A 25,940-nucleotide genomic window follows, 5' to 3' on the forward strand; every position below is an offset into this window, starting at 1 on the left:
TTTTCTTTCCTAAATATAATTCCATCGGCTTTTCATCTATTCTTTGGAACTTCTGGGCAGCTACTTTTACCCTCTTGTTTCTACTTAGATATAACCTGAAGTAATAGATTCAGAGCAAAGTAATTCCCATCCCCCCTCTCTCTCCTCCTTCTCCCTCTCCCCCCCCCCTCTTTCTCTTTTTCTCTTTCTTTCTCTCACATTCTCACTACTGTTTCTCTCTCCCTCTCTTTTCTCTTCCCTGTTTCTCTCTTCCTGCCCTCTACAGAGGAGATATGTTAACCGACTTTCAAACTAATCTTCAAAGATTTCTCAGATTTTTTTCTTCCCATCTGCTTTTAGACGTTAGCTTTTCCAGCTTTTTAAACCCCAAGTTCTTAGAACTCTTGTGCCTTTATGCATTTCTACGAATTAATTTTTAATGAAAATATAATTATATAATTTCTCTACTTCCTTTTCTCCTTTCCCTAGTCTAAGGCAGCTAACGACTGCTCAGGGAGGGAGAGTTAACCTCTCCCAGGAATGCAGCTTCTAGCAAGTACATAGTACAGAGTAGTCAGTCCTGAGATCATGAACACTCAGGCACATGAAACAGACAAGGCAGACTGTATTTATATATGTATGCACATATATGTAACATTAACAATGAAAGAAAAAGAGGCCTTTGTGGTTTTAGTCCTAAAGGACTACTTGCTTGACCATATCATTTTCATCTATCTTCTTCACACAGAACTACACCAGAAGGAGCAAGACGCAAATCCCAAGCAATGGTGTTTGCCTTGCATTCATGAACATTTGTGACTATAGTAAAAACGGCCCACAAGAATCTATCAACTCACAAGAGAAATTAATTTTTTTCTAAAGGATAAATAATGATTACAAATGCTTCCTCTACCCCTTGGATAACCAACTTTCTAGAAATGGGGCCGTCTCAATTTGTCTGAGGCTTGTTTGTTTCCCATGCTTTAGGTGGGGAAGAGCATAGATGTTCGTGCCAGCAAGTTTGTCATACTTACACTTGGAAGTGACACATTCACATTCTTATAATAAGAACTTAATTACTATTTTAATGAAAGCTAGTCTAACAGTGAAAATAAGCAATCGTAGATTTGGTGAGAAGAGTATAGTTCCTGGTACATCAGAATAAAAACAGAATAAAAATGATAGAGATTAATAAAAGTAGATTGTGGACAATAACTTGAGGATGAGATGAAACAGCACCTGTTGCAAACGTGAGAGTATTCACACACAGCAGCGATCTCTGCTGCTATATTATCAGGGGCACATCAGAGTTTGAACACACCCACCTTGGCCTCACTCGGGAGGCATTTTAAAACCAAATTCAAACTATTCAACTAACATACTATGTCACCTCTATTCAATGTAACACAGAGGGTAACTGCAAAAACTATTGCCATTTACAGACATTTCTCTAAGGTTCTGGTTTAACTGAACTTAGTTCTTGATGAAATTAATGGGACCTAGAAATAAATGAATAAAGATTTTAGCACCAGTCACTCTGTAGCTGATGGTTTATTTGAAGAGTATTGTTTTCTCTGTAGACATCTAATGGAAGTTAAGTTGGCAGCATTTTTAGTCATTGGATTAAAAAGAATTTTAAGGACCTCTTTGGGAATTTCTTAAATAGTTTTTTTTTTTTAAATGTGTTTCATTATGATGGTTTTCTTTCTTTTTAGCAGGTGTTTTGGAGATCAAAGATGGGTAGAAAAGACTCTTCCACTACAAAACTTCCTGTTGATCAGTACAGAAAGCAAATTGGTAAGCGATGAGCTTCTGTGAGTAGAAACTAAAACAAACAAACAAAAATAGACAGCCTGTCAATTAAAGAATCCATTTTCTATAATGTATGTGACTCACAGAGGAATATGAATCAAGAGATACCTTCAAGCTCTTTAGGAGGAAAAGCAAAAGTGAAGCTGCTTCCTAGCGAAGGACCTTTGCTTTTTCAAGTGCTTTGGAGATTTTATCAATCAAATTAAAGCAAAATTAATATTGTTATTTTAAATGGTGCTTCACATTATTTTTCATATTGCCATTTAATAAGTTATTCCTTTATATTTCTTTATATTCATTCAAATATTTCGTTGTGTTGTCTCACCATGGCAGTGATTTGTATTTTCAGAATACCTCATTACATATGCTGAATAAATATAAATGCCATTTCCCATGTAGAGCGGAGCTTAGAGAGAAAGAAAAGGAACTTCCCAGGAGTCATAAGTAAAGACTTACAAGAGACAAGATGTTGGCTTTGTCAGTTAAGGTTCCAAGCACATCTTCAGATAGTAGGAAGATCCCTTGGGGAAGATGGCCATCCAGAGAGAAGATAACAGTATATAGAGAAGCAGGAAGCAGGTTGCTGCAGAATACATGCTTTTTTCCCTATGTGCACACAAAGTATTTGATTCCAGAATACTCATGTACTAGGCAGTGCTCAAGGAAAAATCCAAGGTTTTAGAGAATTTGTAGCTTAGGAAAACATTCTTTTTTAAAAATCATAATAAAGTAGAAATGAGAAGCTAAACAACAGCGAATCAACATACTACTCTCTTTTCTTTCTCTATATCCTCTACCCATTCTTATTTAAACAAACCCAGAATAAATTCATAAAACCTCCTTAAATAACCATAGAATAAAAGAGATTCAATGGATTCAGATAAAATAATTGCTAAAAAATAATATGCCTTTATTTCATAACATTTCCAAAGCATGCACTCCATACATTTAAATAGTTACAAAAACAAGTAAATTAAAAAACAAAAATAAGAATGCATAGGCAAATAAATAAATTTTTATGTTTTGTATTGTGTATAACTATATAAAATCTATGCATATTCATGTATAAACACATACACATATCAATATCATGTAGCTATAATAAATCTAATTAAAATCTCAATTATTCCACATAGTGAACTCTTGTGAAGGTTAAACCCACCTAACTCTATTCATCAGTTTCCCATTAAACATGATAGAATATTATTAAATGTAGCTCATATTGGATCTCTAGGTACCATAGTTTGCACTTTTGGACTTGCATATTCCCATTTGTGTCCTTCAACTTGGGTAAGAACCGAAGATGCCCATCTCTTCTTTTATGAATCTTTTTCTCATTGAGATTATACTGTAATTACAGCATTTCTTCTTTCCTTTTGCTCTTCCCAAATTCCCTACTTTGCCTATTGTTCTAGTTGAAGTTCATGGCCTCTTTTTTTCCCATTTATTGTTGTTATATACAATTACTTCTTAATTCAGTTGACTTGTGCTATCAGACTGTAGGCAGAATTAAGTAAGTCTTTCACAGAAGACAACTTGAATGGCCTCTATTCCATTCCACTTAGTGATGAAACTTCATGTTCTTAACCTCCACTCTCCACTAACATTCTAGTCTCTGAGCAAGCACCAAGATTTGTCAGTAAAGCTCTACCACAACATTATGGGGCACCTCTTGCCTGTAGATCCAAACACTTTCACATCCCTTCAGCAAATGAGTTCCAAAAACATTAAAACAAATGATCAGGATCATCACAACCCTTCCCTGGTACCATTTTTCAGTTCATTCTTCTCATCACTGCTGGGATAAATACTTGACAAAAGCAACTCAAGAAAGCGAAGATCCATCCTGAGTCAGTTCATGGGATGTAGTCTAGCATGTGGGACAAGGCATATGGATGGCCTGAGAGGCAGCTGCTCACATTGTTCCCACAGGCAGAAGCAAAGAGAAATGAACTCTGCTCATGTCTCATTCTCTTATTCAGGCAAAAAGCCCAGCCAATGTTACATGGCTGCACAGTTCATTGTAGGTGTCCCCTCTTCAGCTAAGCGCTGTGGGAAACATCTTCACAGACACACCCACAGGTATACTTTGATAGTAATTGCAAATCTAGGTGAGTTGACAGTTCAAATTGGCCTTAATTTGGTCATTGTGAATGATATTTTGAGTGTAGTTTCAAATCTCACCTTCTACTAACTTGTAGATGATCTTAGCAACTGTTTTTTTATAAAAATAAATCATTAATTTTTGCATTGTAATGTTTTTTTAGCTTCAGAATATCTTAAACACTTATATAGAAAGTGGAATGTTCTCTATAATGTATTTTGGAAGAGCTTATGAAGAACATTCTTCTCTAAATGTCTGGTAGACTTCATCTGTATAGGCATCTGGTACTAGGATACTTTTAGTGAGAAAATTTCTGATTGCAGATTCAGTATCTTTATTTGTTATTTGTCTCTTCAGGTTTTCTATTTATAGTTTATTCCTTCTTGGTTCCATGAGCTAAAAAGCTTGTCTAGGAATATACCCATGTTTATATAAATATTTCGTTTTTCTCGTTATTCAGTTTGTTGGCGTATAATTATTCATGATAGCCTGTTAGTCTTTTCTGTTTGAGTTTATCTCCCCACCCCCCTCATTTTGGTGTTTGTCTACTTTCCTCAGTCTAGAATATCTCTACTCTCTTTTGTTAATGTTTTCCCTATTGTATTTTGGTCCATATATTATGTACCTAGTCTTGATTATTCCCTTCATTCTTCTAACTTCACACTTAATTTATACTTATACATTTTTTGAGCTACTTTGGGTTGTTTAGTTGAAATGATTCTTTTTAATGCATGTAGTTAGTAGTTTAAACATCACTCCATACTGTATCAGCCCATTTGCTACTTTAACAAAACTAAAGCCAGTACTAGGTTGTGTTAAATTGAAAAAAAAAAAAAAGGCACCAAACTGCATGGCACTGGGGATGGTGTTCTCAGGAACACTCTGGTCCAGAGCTCCCAAAACCTCTCTACCCAAATCGCTAAGTTCCTGGGGTGGGTTGCTGCACCCCAATTCCATGGCACACTTAGCATCCTGCCACCATGCCTTTCTCTGGAGCACAGCTGAGTCACTGTGTGAAGGAAAATACCACACAATCTTGGTTTAAGATCAGTAGGCAATTCAATCGCTGTGCACAACCAACATCCTAATTAATAAGCCATCCTTATTGGGTTAAATCCTCTGATGGCGGATTCACAAGGATCCACAGGTATCTTCCATCTAAATAGCGGGGAGAGGGGGGAGAAGAGCTGGGGCGTCTAGTTCTCTACCTTATCCTCCCCAAATTCTCTACCATTCCCAAAAGCCACAAGTCTTTTTTCTCCTCTATCCTGCTCCGAGCTGGAAGTCCTGCCGACTCCTCGCCCAGTCATTGGTCCCCTGAATTCTTTATTTATCAGAGGAAGGTCCATCTCTCAGTAGTTTGTGAAGAAGAAATGTTCAGGAGGCTATCCACTGGCTGGCATATCACATATGCCTCCTTGATGCTTCTTAATGCCATCAGGTGTCACATGGAAACCTAAGTCAGCTGAGTCTGTATTTCGGATCTTACAGCCACCAGGGCCACTATATGCTATCCTGATGGCACTGCATAACCCTAATTACTTCCAAGTATTATCAACATCTGGGCTGTGAATTACATCTAAATAAATTTTAAAAAGGGCAACCAAACTGTGGCATCTACTTTTGCAACATGCAATTCCGTTGTTCATTTTCATGTCAAAAACTTGGTGATTATTTAAATTGGTTATTTGCTTTCATATAATATTTGTGAATTTTCTCATTTGACTTGCTGATGTGTAATTCCATTGTATACAGAAAGTATATATTGACTGAGTTTAGTTTTGTTTCTTATGTTTGATAAAGTTTTCTGTGTACTCTAACATGTGATATATCCTGGAAATTTTAAGCATGCCCTCAAAACTGTGTAATCTGCTAGTATAGAATTGGATACTCTATATTTATCTATGAGATGTATTCTCTAATTTTGCTATTTCTATCTTGGTGATCTATCTATAAAACAGCTGCATATTGTCAATAAATTATTTTCTATTCATAGAGATCTTTTGAGTTTTATGATTTGTTTGTCTATCATTCATCTGTCTATCCATCTCTTATCTATCTATCTATCTATCTATCTATCTATCTATCTATCTATCATCTATCTATCTATCTATCTATCTATCTATCTATCTATGTATCTATCTATCATCTATCTATCTATCATCTATCTATCTATCTACCTATCTATCTATCATCTATCTATCTATCATCTATCTATCTATCTATCTATCTATCTATCTATCATTTATCTATCATCTATCTATTCAGCTATCTCACATATACATACAGATATACATGTGTATGTATGTATGTTTTTATATGTATACACTTTAGAGTTTAGTGCATACAAAGTAAATCTTCTTAATTCACATGTTTCAAAGTTGATGGAGCCAGCTAAGTTCAGAGTGAAAATAAATTGTCCCTGACCTTAACATGAATATGGTTTGTTTATTTCCACCCATTGTGTAAATAATACAGCCTTATGCAGGCTTTGTGCTGCATTAGGGACTATAAGAAATGTAGTGGTGTTTTGAGGTCTACATGATAGTTCTGTGCCAGCAGCATTTGTAGACAACATCTGAGTTTTCATGGAGCACCTACAGATGGTCCTCGAACCATACCCTGAAGACAAAGAAACATTTATAATTGCTATATCCATTTCCTGAATTGACTAATTTATGACAACATTGTTACTTTTTTATTTGTCACAGTTTCTATAAAGTTTGTTTTTCACTGATGTAATCCTAGATGCTTCTGTGCTTGCTGGCTGGCCGATGTGTTCTCTCTCTCTCTCTCTCTCTCTCTCTCTCTCTCTCTCTCTCTCTCTCTCTCTCTCTCTCTCTCCCATCCCTCTCCCTTTTTCTCTCCCTTTCTCACTACTTCTTTTTCCCTTTCCCCCTACGCCTCTCTCCAATATTCTGTTTCTGTAATGACACAGTCTATGTCCCATTAAATCTAAAGTGATTCTCATCTTGAATGAATTTAATTGTGCCTTTTAAAATTCAGCTCAGCTATTTGCTTCTTTATTGGTACATTTAATCCATTTACATTTAAAATAATTGTCAATAGAACATGAATTACTTTTGCCATTTTGTTGGTTTTAAATTTTTAAGTTTTTTCCTCCCTTGCTGTTTCTTTGCAATTTGATGATTCCTTAATGCTATAAAGTCTTTATCTTTTCTGTATCTACTATTGGTTTGTTTTTAATTGCTCAGAAGCTTATATGAAACATAATAGTTTCGCTAACACTGGTAGAAACTTAAATTGCATACAAAGTTGGAAAGATTGTTTTCTATATCATCAGGTTTTGCTAATACTCTGTTTTGTGCAGTCAATCTTGCTAATGTCCTCTCTGCTGGTGAAAGAAAGCTGCTATGTTTCATTTAGATACAACACTGCTCAGCTATGTTTTTCAGGATTGTTTATATATATATATATATATATATATAGATAGATAGATAGATAGATAGATAGATAGATAGATATAGATATATTCCACTGTCCATGAAAGAAAATGAAAATATCCTAAAATAATGTTATATTTGTTGCAATGCTTTTTAATCTCTTTTTGCTTAATATATGAAAATTAATGTCTATTTTTATTCTGTTTCTCCATTTTTCTTTTAATGACTTAAAAGGTATTTACATTTTTTCATTTGTCTATTTTCTGAGACTTTTGTTTTAAAATAGTATTGATACCTACCTTCTAGCTTTTGTCTAATTTTCAGTTACTTTTCTCCTTCATTTTTTTTACCTGGACTTTAAAATTTTGACTTTATGTTTTTATATATATAGTTCACAAATGTTTATTTTTGGATAAACAAATTTCATTGATAACTGTTAGTGGTAGTTTTTAATTTTGCAGCTTAAATTTATATTTATTTAAAGTTTATGTTCTATATTAGTTTGCACTCTATTCTACATCTCTGTAATGTTTGGACTACATCCTTACTTTTATAAGTATTTAATTGAATTTTGTTTTCTCCTGTTGGGATTTTTATTTATTTTCTGTTTTTTATCTGCTACATTGTATTTACTAAAATGTGATGTTTGTCAACTTTTAAAGTCATATTGAGTATTTTTATTTCTCATATGTGATTAGTATTTGTATCTATTAAAATTTAGTATTCTTAAAGACATATGCTCTTATTCTTTACTTGTATCTATACTGATATTTACACAAGGAACTTAATAAAGGCTTGCTAACATATCTTCAATTTCTTATTTTTAAATTATAATTATAATATTCCTCCTTTCTCTTTTCTTCCTGCAAACCCTCCCCTTCTAGCCCTCATTGTTGATTTTTAAATCCATAAGCTCTTTTTCATCAGTTGCTATTACATGCACATATGCATAAGTGCACATATATATTCCTACATATAAGCAGCTCAGTCTGTGTCATGTTACTTGTATGTATGATTTTAGGTCTGAACATTTTTACTGGCAAACAAGTTGTGAAGGAGACATTGTCTTCTGCCCTCAGCACCTTCCCGTTACTTGTAGTGCCCTGTGAAGGGTGGAGGTCTCACAGGCCATCAGCTTCTGCTTTGGCATGTCTACCATTGTACCCATCACTTGATAAAAAGTACAGTTGAGACAGTTCTGTGACTCTTCTGAAATGTTTTATTTCTTCATGCTTAGTCATTTCTTTTGTTTCATTTTCCTTTAGTACCGTAAATCTTAGTGCTTGCATATGTTTATGGTGTCAGTAGATGATGTGGTCTTTGAAATCTATAATAGCTGTCAGTATGTTCTGCCCACCCCTGGAAATTGTTCTGATTATCTCTATAAAATTTTTAAACTATATGTTTTGCCTGAGTTTATATGCTTAAGAGTTATTTATCAGGTTGCTTGCTATAATCCAGATGTCTGTATAATTTTGGAAAAACAAACGTTTTCAAAGTTTCCTATTATAAGTTGTTGTGGTAAATAATAAATAGGTAACCATTTATCCCTCACTAGTGCCAGCACCTATAAGGCCACATGGCACTGTGGGGCATCTCCTCCACTACCCCCACTGCCATCCCCCTACCCTCTTCACTTGCTTCCATGGAGCTCCCTCTACAATCCACCCACTCCCAACTCAGTGCTATGGCATTCCCCTACACTGGGAAAAGATGCCTTCTCTGCACCAAAGGCTTCTCCTTCCATTGATGCCAAAAAATTCTATCCTCTGCTATATCTACAACTGGAGCCATGGGTCTCTCCATGTGTGCTTATTGGTTAGTATTTTAGTCCCTGGGAACTCTGGAGAGTTTGGTTGGATGATAATGTTGTACCTCCCATGGTGTTGTAAACTCTTTCAGTTACTTCAGTCCTTTTTCTAGCTCATTCACCCTCACCTCGAGTGGGCAGCAGAGCTGGAACTCCTATTTCCAGCTGCATCTCAGTGAATACTTTCACACACCATCCTCCACAGTAAAATCATGACTCAACAATCAATAACTTATCAAACAGATATATATGTTAAATTCTCAATCCACAATTATTCTACACAATAAGCTTATAACCAATTGACAAAGATATAAACTACCCACCTAGATAAGATAAATTGATCCATAGAACCCCTTAGAAATAATCATAACAACCTTATCCATAGAGAGATGTGCAGAGAGAAATATCCATGTCTGCTTCCATGTTACCTCCTCTTGAATTTCCTGCTTTCTCCCTACTTCTTTACTAAAACTTTGTTCCCATCCACTCTCTACTGTCTAATCATATATCACCTTAACATCAACCTGCAATAAGAATATTACCTTTATCTTTTAGGAAGCATATGGTATCATTTTATGTGACCGACAAGAGTAAAATTTGAATATTCTTATAGATCAATGTTTTGTACTATGTAATAATTTTACGAACTTAGTTATTAGTTTAAGTATACATTTTCTTATGAGTATTTGTAAGTTGGTTAATCTTTACGACATCAAAATGCAAATTGTTCACTGATATAGCTACTACAGTTGAGTTTTGGTTTTGTAGTGAAATTTCTGAAGCTATATTGTATTATATAGTAAAATTACTTTACGTACAGTATATGTATGTAATATAGTAAAAAACCATATGGCAGTTCATTTAGCAGTTTGAAAATTATGTGACAAATTGTCTCTGCCTTATATTTACATCTGGTAGTATAAGAAAAGATTATATAATGCTTTTGACTTATGAATAAGAGAGGAAATATTTGAAGCAGTTGAAAATTATTCTAAATTGCTGAAGTCAAGATAAAAGTCTTTACTGTTGATTAGCAATATTATTTGTCCATGCTTTTTGGCATGCTGCAAATAACTAATCTTCCAATAATTCATTTGAGTAATTAAATTTAGATTGCAAATTATTCTTTTCAAATATTTTGACTGTTATCTCTGTTCTTTTCTATTGTATCTTAATTGGTGTGGTCTATATAAATGGACAATAAATTATATATCTTTGTTATAGAGATCAGACATTGAATAGAGCTTGGTATTCATCCCAGACAGAATTATGATGGAATGTATTTGAAAGATTAAAGAACTGAATTTACTATTTTTTCTAATTAAAGGCAATTAAAGATTTGTAGACACAAATAAAAGACAATGAAACGAGGACTAAGTGTAGGAGCAAGTCCATTTGCAGGTGAAAGGCTGTGCCTCTGAAGCAGAAGCAGCTTCATTCTCATCATGAGAATAACAGTTTAGGAAGCTTTTCTGCATGTGCCTGTTTGATAGCATAATGGAGTTATAAGCAGCTTATGCAGCAGAAAAGACGGAGCATTAATGCTGAAAGCAGTGGAGGCTGAGAAGGAGCAGAGCTGCCATGTGATGATAGTGAACGTGGCTGGTGTGGAGCAGAGAGAAGAGCTGTATGCTCAGGAAAAGATGACCATTTATAAAACAGCCACCAGTCACATGGTAATGAGCCTGAGCAACTATCTCAGCAGAGATGCTTTTCTTTCTGCCTAGTGGTAAAGAGACAAATAGGGTAGAACCAAAGTCAATTGTCTAGGTTTTGTTTGTTTTATATTAAACTGAGGAAATTTCTTCTTAAGGCCTTGTAATATTAAAGCATAAGCTAATGTAAATATGAAATAATTGCTTATACATAGATGACAGACTGGTTTAGAGCTCTATACAAATTACTGTATCCTTTGCTAAAACAATGTGATATGGACAGTAAATATTGGTAACTAGTATACTATGAAAATGTATGATTTTGCTAAAAAGTATTTTCTGTATATGTTTTCAGTATATATGTGTTATATTGATTTAAATATTTGTTTCTTTTATGGAAATTGCTTGTTTTTAAACAAATTTCAACATTACTGAATATATAAAATACATTTTCAGTAACATTTATTAATTTTTGATAATATCATATAATATAATTTGATCACATTTACCCCCTTAACTTCTCTGAGATTTGCTTTCTCTATCCTCATCTCCTTACCTATCTAACTTCCAGGCTTCTTCTATATCTTCCATTTCTTAATCTCTGTACATTGACCAGTTACAGGTCTGTATCCACCATTTTTAACCTCTGTTTATTGACCAGTTCCAAGTCCGTATTCGCCATTTTTATTCTCTGCACATTGGCCAGTTGAGGGTCTTTATGTTAATTTTATGTTGGTTGTCATCTACTGTAATAAGAAGCCTCTCTGCTGAGTGTAGATGGATACACTGATCTATGGGTATATCCATTTAACACAATAATAGTGTTGTCTTCATTCCAAGTGTCTATAACTTATTTTTCTACAGGTTATCGGTACCATTAGCCAAGTATGGTTTCTATTTTAAAAACTGGTCATTCACAAAGTTATTGGTGACTTCCATAACATTTAAGCCACTGTTGCCTCAGTGGGCATATCTTTAGTATAAATAATGAAATTATGTCAGTTGTAGAGAAAAATGGAGCTGAAGATTATGCTAAGTGAACCAAGCAAGGCTTAGGCAAAGATCATCTTTTCTCCCGTATACAGAACTTAGATTAGTCCAAGCACACACACAGACACATATACCTACACATATGCACACACATCAGACACATGAGTTTTTGAAAGAGTATCATAGGAGCAAACAAGATAGATAAGTGAGAAAGATACTTGTCACCAAGTATAGCAACTTCAGTTTGATCCTAGGTATCAACATAATAAGAGAAATTACTCCAAAGAACTGTCCTCACAAAGACTTCCACACATGATCCGTAGCTCATGTAAATACACAATATGAATAAATGAAAACAAACCTGTTTAATAAATATCAGAATTATATTGCAGAAATGAAGCATAACACAATTGTTAAGAAATAGAGTTTGGGAAAAAGTTTTTACATAATTATTACTTAGTAAACAGACATAATGCATACAGTGTGCTGGAATTTATATAGCTCGGTGAAATGATTGACAAAGTGTCTTTGGAAGAAAGAACTTATCTCGCCTCCTGGTTTCAAAGGCTGTTGTCCATGGTCTCTTTATTCTAAGCCTTTGGCTGCAGGGGAATATAGGAGAGAATTACTCCTAGCTGACAGAAATCATACAAAAGACAGGCTCTAGCTACTAGGTCTAACCTTGGAAAGCTTGTCTCCAGTGATCTACCACAAATGACATGACCAGATGAGAGCTAAGTCTTCACTGCGCATCATGTCTAAATCTTACCAGAGCAGATGACAGACGTTCCAGACTGGTCTCCTTCACACATATGTTCATGATGTGGCAACTTGTACCCAAAAATAGAAAACCATGTACAAGCTCAAGTATCAGTGTGATTATCTTTGTTTTCTGAAATTCTTAGTTTATGGTTCCCTGTATACAACTTAAGTAACTATCTTGGGAACATCTGGAACGTTTATTTGCATTTATCTACTGATGCTTGGGGATTGAATCCAAGGGTGTCCTGGATGCTGAACACATATGCAATCACTATGTTACTGGATCTTCTCTTGCATTGTTGATGTGTCCAGAATCAAATGCAAGCTAAATACTTGACATAAAAAAATCTACATAACCTACTTTAGATAACTAAACACAAGTACTCTGAATACAAGGGGCATCTGCATGTAACAGTTTTTACAGCCATTATGGGCAAAGACTTCTATCGTAAAGCCATAGTATTCTATGTATAAAAACATAGTTTTCTATACATGTGAAGACCGCATCTATAGCTTAATATTAGGGATGAAAACAGAGGAGGATTGTTGCCAGGAGTTCAAGAACAGCATGGTCTACATAACAAGGCACTGTCAGAAAATAAACATTTCAAGTGTTACACGGTTTGTGGCCATAATAGGAAAGTGTAGCCTGAGTTTGAAGACCTTAGAAGATGCTTTGAAAGTGCTGTCACTGTAAACTGCTTTGTGCAGTGTATGTTGTGTGTCATGGACCGGAAGATGAATAGTAAATTAATGCCAAATGCGCTGTTTGGAGATGTGCGAGTTGTATATTAATTTTAATAACATCTCCTATAAATACACATTTAAATGTTCACATCAACCTCAATGATAACCTAAAAGTTTTGTTTTGTAAAAGATTATAGGTGGGAGAGGGAAACTTAACCAATGGTTTCATGACCCCGAAGTTAAATGGTAAGTTCTTACTGTTACATTGAGGCTGATATTGATCTGCCGAGTATTATGACAAAACAGTATATGAAATAATGCACATTATTAATGAGTCACATTGTTTGAAACCGTCATTCACTCTCACTTTTCTTTTTTCTTAACCATGGGGTTGTTATGAAGCACAGAGAAAGGGAATAGCAATGTTGTCTTTCTGCTCATCTCTGAGACTTTCACAATTATTTTTAGATTTTCTTTAGGGAAATGCTTGGTAACCCTGAGTGGAGAACCGTGTCATCACGTTCATCCTTTTGATCTGTTTATATCTAAGCAGGAACAATGACAAAAATAACTTGACTGTTGAGATGTGAAATCGGAATGAACAGTTGTCACGTTCTCTCTCTCTCTCTCTCTCTCTCTCTCTCTCTCTCTCTCTCTCTCTCTCTCTCTCTCTCTTTCTCTCAGCAAAATTAAATGTTACTAATTTAAAGTAGGTCAGAGTCATGTTTTTCTATAAATTATTTATTCCTTGATTTAAATTTAGAACATTTGATATGCAGTGTTTTTTTTTTTTTTACAATTGACTCATTTCTGAATCATTAAACACCATCAACAAATAATACTTGTTCAGTTTCTGCTGCTGGATTCAGAGCGGCTGCCCTGCACCAGGCTGAACCACACACTCTTTCTCTAAGAACTACCACACATCTCTGCAGCCAGAGAAGCACTTGTACGTGCGTAATGAACTCCAGCGCAGAACTTCTCCTTCATTACTGTCCATTTGCCTCGCTCCTCTGCCATTTCTACTGCTAAAAATCTATATGGAAGTTCAAAGGTTCTTTTGAATCATTAGTAGACACATTAAGAAGCAGATTTATCTCACATTAAATTTTTATGATATACTTCAGTTTAGATCAACTGCTTTCAGATTTATTTGCATGTGAGGAAGACCTGGGCATTTGGAGGGAGTCACATGATCATTTAAATAAGGGAAATATGTGCACGAGCTCTGGAAATGGACCACTGAGAGGAGAGGGGTTGAGGTGAGAAGAGAAAGTGACCATAGGAAATTAGCAGAATTGTTATAGGATCATTGCTCAGAATAACGTCTTACGATTTTCATACTTAACATGACTCTCACATATTTCCTTTAGGAGTGTTAAAATGCATATTTTCTTGATAATCTTTTTATTGTGAAATCTACTCCCTCCCCCCACCCCACCCCCACCGCTGAGGCTGAGTAATGCTTCTTCTGTGGCTTGTCAGTAGGGTCACCAGATGGTACACCAAAACCCAAAATTCTATGACACTAACTCAATGTTGCTTATTTCTTGGCTGTGAAGTGTGGTGAAGAAGATTGAGTGTCACATCTAAATGTCGCTGTCTTCCGCTGTGTTTAGTCAGGTCTGTGTGTCCTCTGGTGGAGGGGATGAAAGTAAAGGATGCATTTTGTTCTAATGAATTTAGTGAGCAGAAAGTTGATTTGTTTATAGGTTCTTCTTTAGTCTCAGAGAAAAACCACTGACTATTTTTTTTTTTTTTGGATAGCTTATGTATTTGCATTTCAAATGTTATCCCCTTTCCCAGTTTTCCCCCCTCTCATCCCCCTCCCCCTGCTTCTATGAGGATGCTTCCCCTCCCACCCACCCACTCCCACTTCAACACCCTGGCATTCCCCATACTGGACACTGGAATATTTTTCAAGCTAATCATTTAAATATTTAATGTATCCACAATAAAATAAATTTATCAGGAGTTATTTTGTAATTGCTAAGACAAAGTTAAGTTCCCAAAATAATGTGGTAATGCAATTGTGTGTGTGTCATTTATAAGTGCCTTTATTTCCAAAGATGCACTTAATGTGAATATCTTAGTCTCTAAAAAACTTAAAGTTGTCGATTTTGCTTTGACATTTTTTGCACATCAAATCAAGATGACTGTCAGAGTCTTCTTCCTAAACGAGTAAAAAGACACATTGATCTGGTGTGATGTTTATGCTAATCTCAACTGCAAAAGCACGTGCAGTTTCCTATCCATGTTTTACTTTATGTAAACATCCTTAGACATTCCATAGGTGACTGTGAATTTCACATTATACATAAGCATAACTCATTGTCTGAAACGATTTCTTTCTAGGTAAACAGGATTATAAAAAAACCAAACCTATTTTACGAGCAGCCAAATTGAAAGCAGAAGCCAAGAAGACAGCGATAGGCATAAAGGTATGCTTCTGTCTGATAAGGTTATCATTTTATGTGTGTGTTCCAGTTCATTCTACGTGACAAAATTGTATTAGTTCTCAATAAAATAGCAAAAATGAAGGGTTTTGGAAATAATTTACTTATTTTAAGACATCTTTACCAACCTTAAAATGTTGAGGATTCTTAAAAGGTATAATTAAATATATAATATAAACAGTTCATGGAAAATAGGTTATCCTTAAGCGTATTCTGGCCGTTATAACTACTATTTAGACATCTCAGTCACGTCTGTGGGCTTCGTCAGATTCTTGGACTTTGAGTAAATTTTCCTACCTAGTAGTTTATGTTGCTTTTGTAATAGCATCCTTTTATTGTCTCAAGTACTCTGTATAATGAAATCCTAACGACATTCTTAAACTTGTCCTTTTGGCAAACCAGCGTTTATCTGCTTATGTGGGATAAATGCAACTGAGAATGATGTCAACAGACACTAGTTCACTGCGCTGGCAAAGCCAACGTCATCTTTGCTGCTATTCACAAGTGTTCAGCAAGGGTTTAGAATGAAGTAGCTGGATAGGAGAAGACATTTGGAACCCAATGCTACCAAACGTGTAAAGTAAAAATGACCAGTACGGATATTTTATTTAAATATTGAACTGTTAAAAGAAGATTTGGGTTTTCATCTGGCAGATAAAAAAATCAATTTTTCTAAGTTATAGCTTATAACAAATGCCAAGGTATTACCAGCAAGCTGTAACAGCTGTTCAGCTGCCAGATGATATATTTGGTTATCTTCCAGAACTTGCTATTATGATCATGAAGCACTGCCTTCCCTTTGCTTCTGATTGCTGATGTTGATCCAGCTTTACTGAGCGCTGTTTGCACAGCGCAGTATCCTCTGTTGCTGTTCTGATGTAGGTTTTAATGATAAAATCATATTTTGTTTAAAAAAAAAAAAACCTTACTTTATATTTTTTCAAAGGCACAGGAATTTACATGCATCTATAAAAGACACTATGGTTTGAATTTTTAAAAAGCAGTGCTGAGCAGTTATTTTCTGTTTGGTCTCATGGTGATTTGAATCTTACAGTAGGAACAATTTTAACATTGCCTCCTCCCAGAGAAACAGTTAATATTTGATTTTATGATATCCTAGCATTTTGAAAGGAAATACTAATATAACAAAATATATTCCTAACATAGTTTAATAAATAGTCATATATTAAAATTTGTGAAATAATGAAGCCATTTATATATTTTATACCACATTTTTTACGCACACCCCTTACTTAGTTTGCTATTATACTTTTGCTTTGGTTTGCTTAGAATAAATCAGTGTTCTGATTATAAGCTAACATACAGTTTACTACTGTTAGCTAATATCTGCTTTAAAAATTATGATGAACGAACTTTTCTTAGCTTTGTCTCACAACATGACATAGGCAGTGAAGTATCTAATATAGATATATTTTAGCAATCTAACATCATTCTGATTGCTAAGTCTAGAGAATAAAGAAACTATTATTTTTCTTGCATGAATATGTGTCTTAGACCATTACTGGGATATGAAACTTTTAAGAATCAGAACCACGAAGTCATCTTGCATTTCTAATCTAGCATAGTGGTTGGTTTGCCCTGCCAGACTTTGAGTACCTCGTCATTTTGGCATAGGATTTTAAACAGCAGAGTTTCCTTCAGCAATTGTCTTTTGATGCTTTTTAATCTCCCTAGTGAGTGATTTTGTCCATGTTGTTAATGTCAGAGAAGCAGCCGAGGACAAATGAGCATCAAACATGTCTGTCCCTTACCCAGTTGATACAGGATGACCATAATGCCATGTTACATGACCACTTTACTGCATTTGAGTAAGTTATGCCCAAAAACTATGAGCAGTTTCACACAATAGAAAAGGACCAACAATGACCACAAAACGAAGCATACATGAAGGGCATCCCATCTCATCCCTGTGACCCTCACTGTTGCTGGGGGTGATCTGACTGAGCCTGAGAAGCTATATTTCGAGTTGGAGACTCCCATTCTCCTCTGCGGTGGCCACAGAGCCAAACTGCAAAGTACAGGGAGAGCAATACGGAACCTTGACCTTGCCATGTCGAAGGCACCTGTGACGATTAAGTGGTAGGGAGAGCTCACACTTAGCTGTGCTAGTTTGGGTAAAGAAGACATATTCATCAGGGCCGTCCTTACTTCAGCTGATCTTGCACTGTGGACCCATTAGGATGTGAAGCAAAGTGCTCTCGAATTTTCTGTGGAGTTGGCATTGTGGATATTCACGACTTGAAGTCTTGAAGCCATCACACACTTTTCATGTGCTTACTATCGAAGTCATATAGGTATTACTTGATCCATTGTTTCTGAGAAATCACTATGAGCTATTACAATATTGTAGAATCTATGGAAGGAGATGAGTAAGGCATGATATCCTTGAAAAGAGTGTCCAGGAAATCCCTCCAGATTGAATTTCCACATTAACCCAAGCACACTGAGCCTTGAGACAGGAAGCGGTGGGAAGTAGGGCATTTACCATGTCAGTAGAATTCATTTCTAATTTGGAAACCACTCTTACTTTTTATGTTTCATAAGTGTGAATCAGTATCATAATTTAAGACATAAAATGGCTGTGTATGGCACTGAAATATATTTTCACAACCAATGTCCACACTAGGTTGTTTTTCAGATAGATGATTAATTTTACATCATTAAAATCAATTTTTCTTTTATTAAAATAAAATTTTTATGTAATATATTCTGATTATGGTTTGCCCTCCTCCAAACCTTCTGAGATCCTCCACACTTCCATCCAAATCCAAACCCCTCCTTTTGTCTCTCACTAGTAGCCAAACAGGCTTTTAAATAATAATAATAATAATAATAATAATAATAATAATAATAATAATACCACAAAACCAAACAAACTGTAATAGGACCAAACTACTAAGGAGAAGAAAAGGAGCCAAAGAAAATGCATGAGATTCACATAGATACAGTGACACGCGTACATAGCACTAAAATTCTTCTACAGTACAGATACCTGTGTTTCCCAACATGCAAAAGGAAACAAATCTTCCTTTGCTAATTTTAAGTCTATTAGAAAAACATAGTCATCACCAAGAAGCAAGGAGAGAAAGCTTAGCATCTCCACGTAAATAAAATATTCAGTGTCAGGCAGATCCTGCCAGCATCCTTTGGGATGAACAGCTTGAAATGTTGTTTGTTCTTTTTGTTATTTCGGGTTCAAATCTGAACAGCAGCCAAGACTTGGAAAGGGAGTCCTATGCCTACAGGTGTCTAAGGTTATGGTCACAGCCTCTAGCATTCGGAAAGCTTCATGTTGAGATTTGATCGTGGCTTAAAACTTCAGAACAGTAGGCCTCCACAGTGTCTGCCTCAGTGAGAACGCATTTGGAAGGAAACTGGTTTGTGACATTTCCCACAGTGATTTTTCCCTCATCTGCACGTCACAAACTGACCAGACAGCACTGAAGGACAGGGGCCTTTCTATACATAACCTCTACGTTCTCCTGCCAGCAGTCCCCTTAATACCTGTGATAGCCTGAACTCATTTGATGAGGGAAGAGCAGGCTGCCTTAGGAGCAGTGGATGGGAAAGTCATTAAGACTGATTACCGGTGATGGGAGAGGCAGGGTCCTGAGTCGAGAATAGAAACGTCATTCTCTGGTCGAGCTTGTGTCAGCGATGGCCGCTGTTGATCAGTCCTGTTGTCCACTCTACAGAGCAGATGGGGCTAGTGGCTGTGTCATTTTTTGTTGCTCCACTTAAAATTAGTAGCTGCTTACCCAGAGGGGCCTGGGAGCACAGCCGTGGATACGGAGAATAAATGAAACCTGTCTGACGCCTCCTTGCCCTTTCGAGATGTCAAAGTGTTCCAACTGCAACAAAGAAAATTCCACTTTCACTTCACATTCCATTGATGTCACATAAAATTTGTTGACACCGTTTTTTTATTATTAATATTTATTTTCATAGTTTGGATATATAAATAAGCGTAATCAGGAAACTGAAAATCTGTACATAATATCTGTTCATCTTTTCAACGTTCACCTGAAATTTCATGCTAGGTATACATCAAATCCATTTTAATGTTTTTTTATTAAAGTTTATTAGGTGGCACATGTTGAATTATTTATTTTACATTCATATGGAATGTAAACTATATTCATACAAATGCAAATGAAGTGCTTCCCCATGAAACAAAGTAAGATAAGCAGTGTGGCCCAAAGGTAGAAGTCAGTAGGTATTCTAGAGCCTTCTGGGTCATGGACTGACCCTGTTCTTTCTTCCTGTGAAGTAAAATAACATGTTAATATTGAGAAAATTACTTTACAACACACACACACACACTAATATTTTGAAGGAAATGTGGCTTTCTTATATATTAAATTTTATTATATATTAAATTTAATACAAATAGTTAATAAAATTAACATCAAAATGCCAAAGGAAGCATATAATCCCTGTCTTCTGAGCTAAAGTGAATCACACTAGTCTATGTCTTATGCGCTCAGAGTTCACTTTTGTTCCACACACTGTAACTTATAGATTTTTGGGTTCTACAAAGCAGAATGTGTAGCTAAGCCTGTTGTCATAAACCTACAATCACAGAAGTCTACCTATAGTCTGAAGAAGGAAGACTAGGAGCTAGATACTGGAGTTGGCCATGTACTAAGTTAGAGTTTAGTTCACGTTAAAACAAACAAACAAACAAAAACGAGGTGTGTAGTTGGAAGGAAACAGAAAAGAAAACAGAAACAAAGCTTAATAACACTGCAAACGAGCCAATGAATGTGGAGATGAGCAGGGAAGAAGGTAAGCAAAGTGGGGAGGGGAGAGGGAAGAAAGACATCTTATAAGTCTATAATAATCTCAAAAGTAAGTGTGAATGGTTATGTCTGTATAGCATCTACGTCTTGAAATCAATTTATCATGAGGTTTCTTCCCAATAGGAAATAGCGGTGATTTGTAAAATATCTTCTGGTAAATTACATCACTAATGAATAACAAAACATTTTTTAAAAAAAAATGTTGCATGTCCTCAGTCAGAGAACAACTGGAATATAAAAGCACAAACTTCACTGGTTGCACTTAAATTTCTGAAGACATAATTTAGATAACATATTAAAACCACAAATTTAAATTTTACCCCTAGAAAAAAATCATAATGGAAATCCCACACACACACACTTATGTACTTGCTGTTGAAGTACACCTGTTAACGAAAAATAGGTTACTAGTTGATCAGTATCGAGCTGACATTGTTTATCCTACACCGTGGAGTAATATTGCCATTGTAGGTGCTGAAGCTGATCCCTCTTTATCAGATCATGTTTACCGTTTTCTCTTCTCCAGGAAGTTGGCCTGGTGCTTGCAGCTCTCCTGGCCCTCTTACTGGCTTTCTATGCTTTCTTTTATCTCCGGCTGTCCACAAATATGGATGCTGATCTGGATGCGGATGAAGACTGATGGAACAGCAATCAAAAAAGGAAAGGAAATAAGTCTGATGAGAGCATCTTTGGGGACAAATGCGTTGCAATTACCAAAACCAGAACAGTTTGAAAATTTGCTTCTTGGTACTGGCAGTTTGCAGAAATATCTTAGTGCTTAGTGGCATAGGGTGTCAGAGAAACACCTTACCCATCCATCTAGGATCATGCCTGCTACTTGATACTTTATAAATTTTTCTGCTCTGGCAGATATCCTGTTCATGGTACCATTTAATAAGATGGTAACATTATTTTTTTCAGATTTCATTCCAATGTACATGTATAACTCCATTGGTTACAAATCACTAAGCCCATTATATCCTACGTATATTGTAAGAAAAATATCTGTTGCCATTTGCAGAAGCATACTCAAAATCCTATTCAGAATCCAAGAAAGAACAGAAAGTCATAGAAAATCGCTATTTTACCAAGAAGCATGCTTTCTTTCCAGACATATTTTCTGTCATTAGGGAGACGATCTGCACACACATCCACAGTCATCTTCTTCTTCCTTGCCAACTGTTAGTGCACATGTGCTGCTTCAGAAATGGCACCTGGATGACAGAAGCTCAAAGAGTCACATATGTCCCTAAAGTGGAGCTCCTCGTCTCTTGGGCTGCCTGAACTGGTGTAAAGAGAAAGTTCCGCTGATCTCGATTTTAATTAACTTATTACACCATTAATATAAAGTTGGGATTCTATATTAATTATGTTGTTCCGGCTGCTTGCAGGATCAGTTTGCCCCTCTTGTTAGGGAGCTGTGTAACAATCTGCCATTTAATTGTGCAGGGGTATTTTTTTTTCATTGCAGAATTAGCAGTAGCATACATACACAGAATAATTTTATTGGCTCATCTCTTAAATTTGAGCATTACAAAGTTTTTTTTATTGCATTTTGTCTCTCATGAATTGATTATGAGTCTGCAGAGAAAAATAAATAATAGAAAAATATATGTCGCATGTTTGCTTTTATGTGTAGTTTTTTTGGAAATGTTTTCTATGTGTCTTGTGCTTTACTGTAATGACTACTCAATATTTTATTGGTAATTAGAATTTTAATAAATTGTAAAATATATGAGACACAAAGCTAGAAAGTACACACACACACACACACACACATACATATCCTATTTGATAAAAAGATGCATAGAAAATGGCTATTTTGAAATAGGTACAGGCTTTTAGACTATACATTGACGTTATGAAAAAATAGTAACAATTCTAAGGTCACTTCTGCACTTGCCCAGAGACAGACATGCTAATCCTCTAGGAGTAGGTCCAGCTTTCCACCATAGCTTCTAAAAGAACAGATAATCTTTGGTACTTTTGCAAAAAACAAAACAAAAAAAAAAAACATAAAGCCCAGTATGTCAGTGCAGTATGTGTTCTGTAGACATTTTTAAGTAGCATAATGTATGTCATCGATGTGAAACTACCGAAGGTCCTAATATCCTCACATTATTTATGCCGAACATCCAGGGGCAAACTTTGGTCAGAGTCATTTGCAGGATCCCTCCTTTTGAACTCACAAACTGGAGAGAGGGAACAGGAGCTCCGGCGTACCCACCACAGAGGACCCATCCCAGTGGCATTTTTAGGAAAGGTTGCAGCATTTTATGCCATGTGGTATGTCTGTTCTCGAAGTGGGAGGCAGGGGAATATCCAAGCTGGCATTTTGGATTTGATGGGCCTTTTACTTTCCTGAGTGACAAGCCACCACATGTCAAGAAATGCTGCTTTCTTCCAGTCTCATCACATTTACGTGAGCAATTTTCATTTAGTTATTTCCCTCCCATATGGTGTGAAAAACAGTCCCATCCAATGAAGCTCCTTTCTGGTTTGCTGGGGTAACTGAAGTGAGAGGACATGTAGTAATTGCTTATCAGGTACCTAGCCAGGTGAGATAGCTCCACAGCTCTGTGTTAAAAATAGATGTGTGTCTCCTGGAAACGTTTGGCAAGTGGCTGTTCTGAAAAACGCTCCCCCGTCCTGTTTCACTCTTTCTGTGTGCTCTGGGAAGAAAGCATTGTTTCTGTAATAATAAATATCAATTGAAATCCACTGTAATAATAAGCAAGTTTCGCTACCTGAAGTTATCCATGTTCTGGGTCTGTTTGTGTAGCTGGCTGATTTATGACATTCCCAGAGAACAAATCCCAGCTTTGATTTTCAGCAAATAGCAGGTAAAGAGAGACAATGATATTTTTATATAATACTCTTTTCACAACTGCAAATTTCATGAACTCACATTAACCAGAAGCAGCCAATCTCCTAAACAGAAACACCAGACTGAAAGTCTAGTTTGAATATTTCAAGGCAGAAAGATGTTAACTCCAAGCTCTTTCAGGGGACCATATTTTTGATTAGTGGATAGCGTTTGTCATAAATGCAGGATTAGAGTCAAGTACAATGTTTAGACATGGCTACTTCTCCCATAATGATGCACACTGCCCAGAATGATTGGGACAAAAATAGAGAAACATTATAATGATCTTTAAAGGAACATTGGACTCTGCTAACATACATTGTGTCATGAATTTCGAACTAAGAGCACAGAATGTAGTGAGTCGTGAATGACATGCAAAGGTTATAATTTCACATGCAAGTTTAGATGAAATCGTTCAAATTTATTTGAAGAAAATATTGTAAAAATATAATCCTCTAATAGTTTTTTAAACAAAGGAAAACCCATTTTAGTGAAAATATTAGGTGGTTGTTTTGCAGGTTCAAAATATATCAAGATGTATTCAACGTGTTCATGAAGACCAATGGCATACTCTAATCCCAATCAATGACAGGGAAAGCCTGAGAATATGGGCTTATTTTTTAATTTCTGCTATTCCAGTTTGTGGTCCTCTGCTCATGAACTTAAGTGCAGGCAAGAATTTGGTTTCATTTGTTTTAGATGACTCAGAGTGATTTTTCATATATTAAATGCTAAAAAATGTTTAAATTTAATAATAAAACTAAACACAAAATTAGTCAATCTAGAATTTAGCGTTTTTGGTTGTCTGGTGTCTTGGAAGATAATATATGGATAAAGTATCTGTATATATGATTATTTCTTGCAAAGCTAAAGAACTAGTATGAAGTCAATGTGAAATAGAAACAGCAGTCTCTTTTAGGAAATCAATTCATATTTATTTAAAAACAGTCTTAGTATTTCGCTTCAACCTGCCATCCGTATTCACTTCAAATGAAAATAAAATTAAATTTTTATTATAATGTTTTACACGAATACTAAAGCACTCAGTTTTCTAGGCTCTAAAAGTATAGAGTCAATAATAATTCATCAGAGTGAATTGTACATTAGATAAGCCTCATAAATAAATGCTTAGAAATTAAACATGTTTCTATTTTAATGTACTACATCTGTAACAAACTGCCGAGCCAGAGACTCCCGACTCTGGTCCTCTATTCTCTCTCTAGCAACAGGGAGAAGTCTTTACACTTACCTGGGGCTTCTCTGGGGCCAGGGGCAGGGGGAACTTCCTACTTCTCTTCTAGCAGCGCTGCCTTGTTTCTTAGCACTGTACCAGTCTAGCCTGGATAGAAAGATGGTAGCTAGATGTTCCTCTGACACCATTCCTAGGATCATTACAACCTTCCAGCACAAACGCAACTGTAGTAGAGGAATCCAGCATCTACAGAGACAGTATCACACTGATTTTCCTCAGTGGTAACTGCATAAGTAAGTACGAAGAAGAGGTGGAGGGTCCTGTGCAGAAGTGCACCCACTACTCTGGACCAGTCAAAGTGGATCAGAGAATCACAACAATTGAACTGCAGCCCCATTCTGCAGAGTAATGCCTTGTTACACATTTTTTTTTTTTTTTTTTTTTTGTATCCTTAGCAACAGATATGGGATGCTTATTTCAAGAAAAATAAGTTACTTTACACGCCAGAAGATTTTTCGATGACAGTGCCCCCTCCTATTTTTCATTTTTTTAAAACAACAACCAAACTGGTGGGGAGGCAGCCAAATTTTGAGGTACCAGTGTTTCTCTAACAGATGTCGCACCATTATTTTTTAGCTCGTTTGGATGAATAAAACATGTGAAACTGTGAAGTATTACATTTTAGATTTTTTTCATTAAAAAAAGAGACAATCTGTTTACTGTCCTAATTGAGACAACAATCCTCGTGGTTGCCAGTTTCGGCAGTCATAACAATGAACTATAAATATTTGGACCAATCAAGTACTTGGTGAGTAGAAAGGCTATAGCATGTGTAAAGTTCTGTTGTCGCGGGCAACCATCTTAGTACGTCTTATGTTTTTAATTTCATCAGATAAAATTGTTTGTGTGGAGCTAAACTTTCATGGTAAAGCTAAAATAATTGGATATCAAGATTGAATTTCATCCTGCTTTGTCAACCTCTGCCATCTATCTGCAGCTAACTCGCTTCTGCGTTTGCCTTGCTGAAGGGGGGTGGGGCAGCTCATCCTTGCCTTCCCTGGGGCCTGCTCCTGATGATAACAGAAGTCCTAAAGTAGCTTTGTCTCTTTCCTTTTCTCATATTTAAAAAACATTGCGCATATTTTAAGTCTGAAGTTGCCGCAATTGGTTTATCGGTAAGCAACAGAAAATGGCGTCTAGAGTTTTTGCTGTAAAGACTTTAAAGTGAAGGAGGCTGTAACACTCATCTTCCCACGGGGTTTTTCTTTACAACACCAAAATGGGACTCTTAGTTAACTGGAAAACCCGCTATCCTGGCAGTCTCAATCGCCTGTGCTCCGAGATTTACTGTCGCTGTCGCTCTCCTCTGTTGTTATTGAGAGTTACAGAGTTTTATAGTT

The 25,940-nt window shown here is 35.9% G+C and overlaps 1 protein-coding gene across 1 annotated transcript; it reads left to right on the forward strand.

Moving 5' to 3' along the window:
• The first annotated feature begins 1,705 nt into the window (after positions 1-1,705).
• On the forward strand, positions 1,706-21,184 carry TRIQK (triple QxxK/R motif containing). Its single transcript, XM_080938690.1, has 3 exons — positions 1,706-1,776; positions 15,559-15,644; positions 21,009-21,184. Exons 1-3 carry the CDS (start codon positions 1,716-1,718, stop codon positions 21,120-21,122), a joined length of 261 nt encoding a protein of 86 aa, XP_080794816.1. The 5' UTR covers positions 1,706-1,715; the 3' UTR covers positions 21,123-21,184.
• The last annotated feature ends 4,756 nt before the right edge of the window (positions 21,185-25,940 follow it).

Source organism: Micromys minutus (genome assembly GCF_963924665.1).
Source record: "Micromys minutus genome assembly, chromosome: 26".
In the NCBI taxonomy this organism is placed as follows: Eukaryota; Metazoa; Chordata; class Mammalia; order Rodentia; family Muridae; genus Micromys; species Micromys minutus.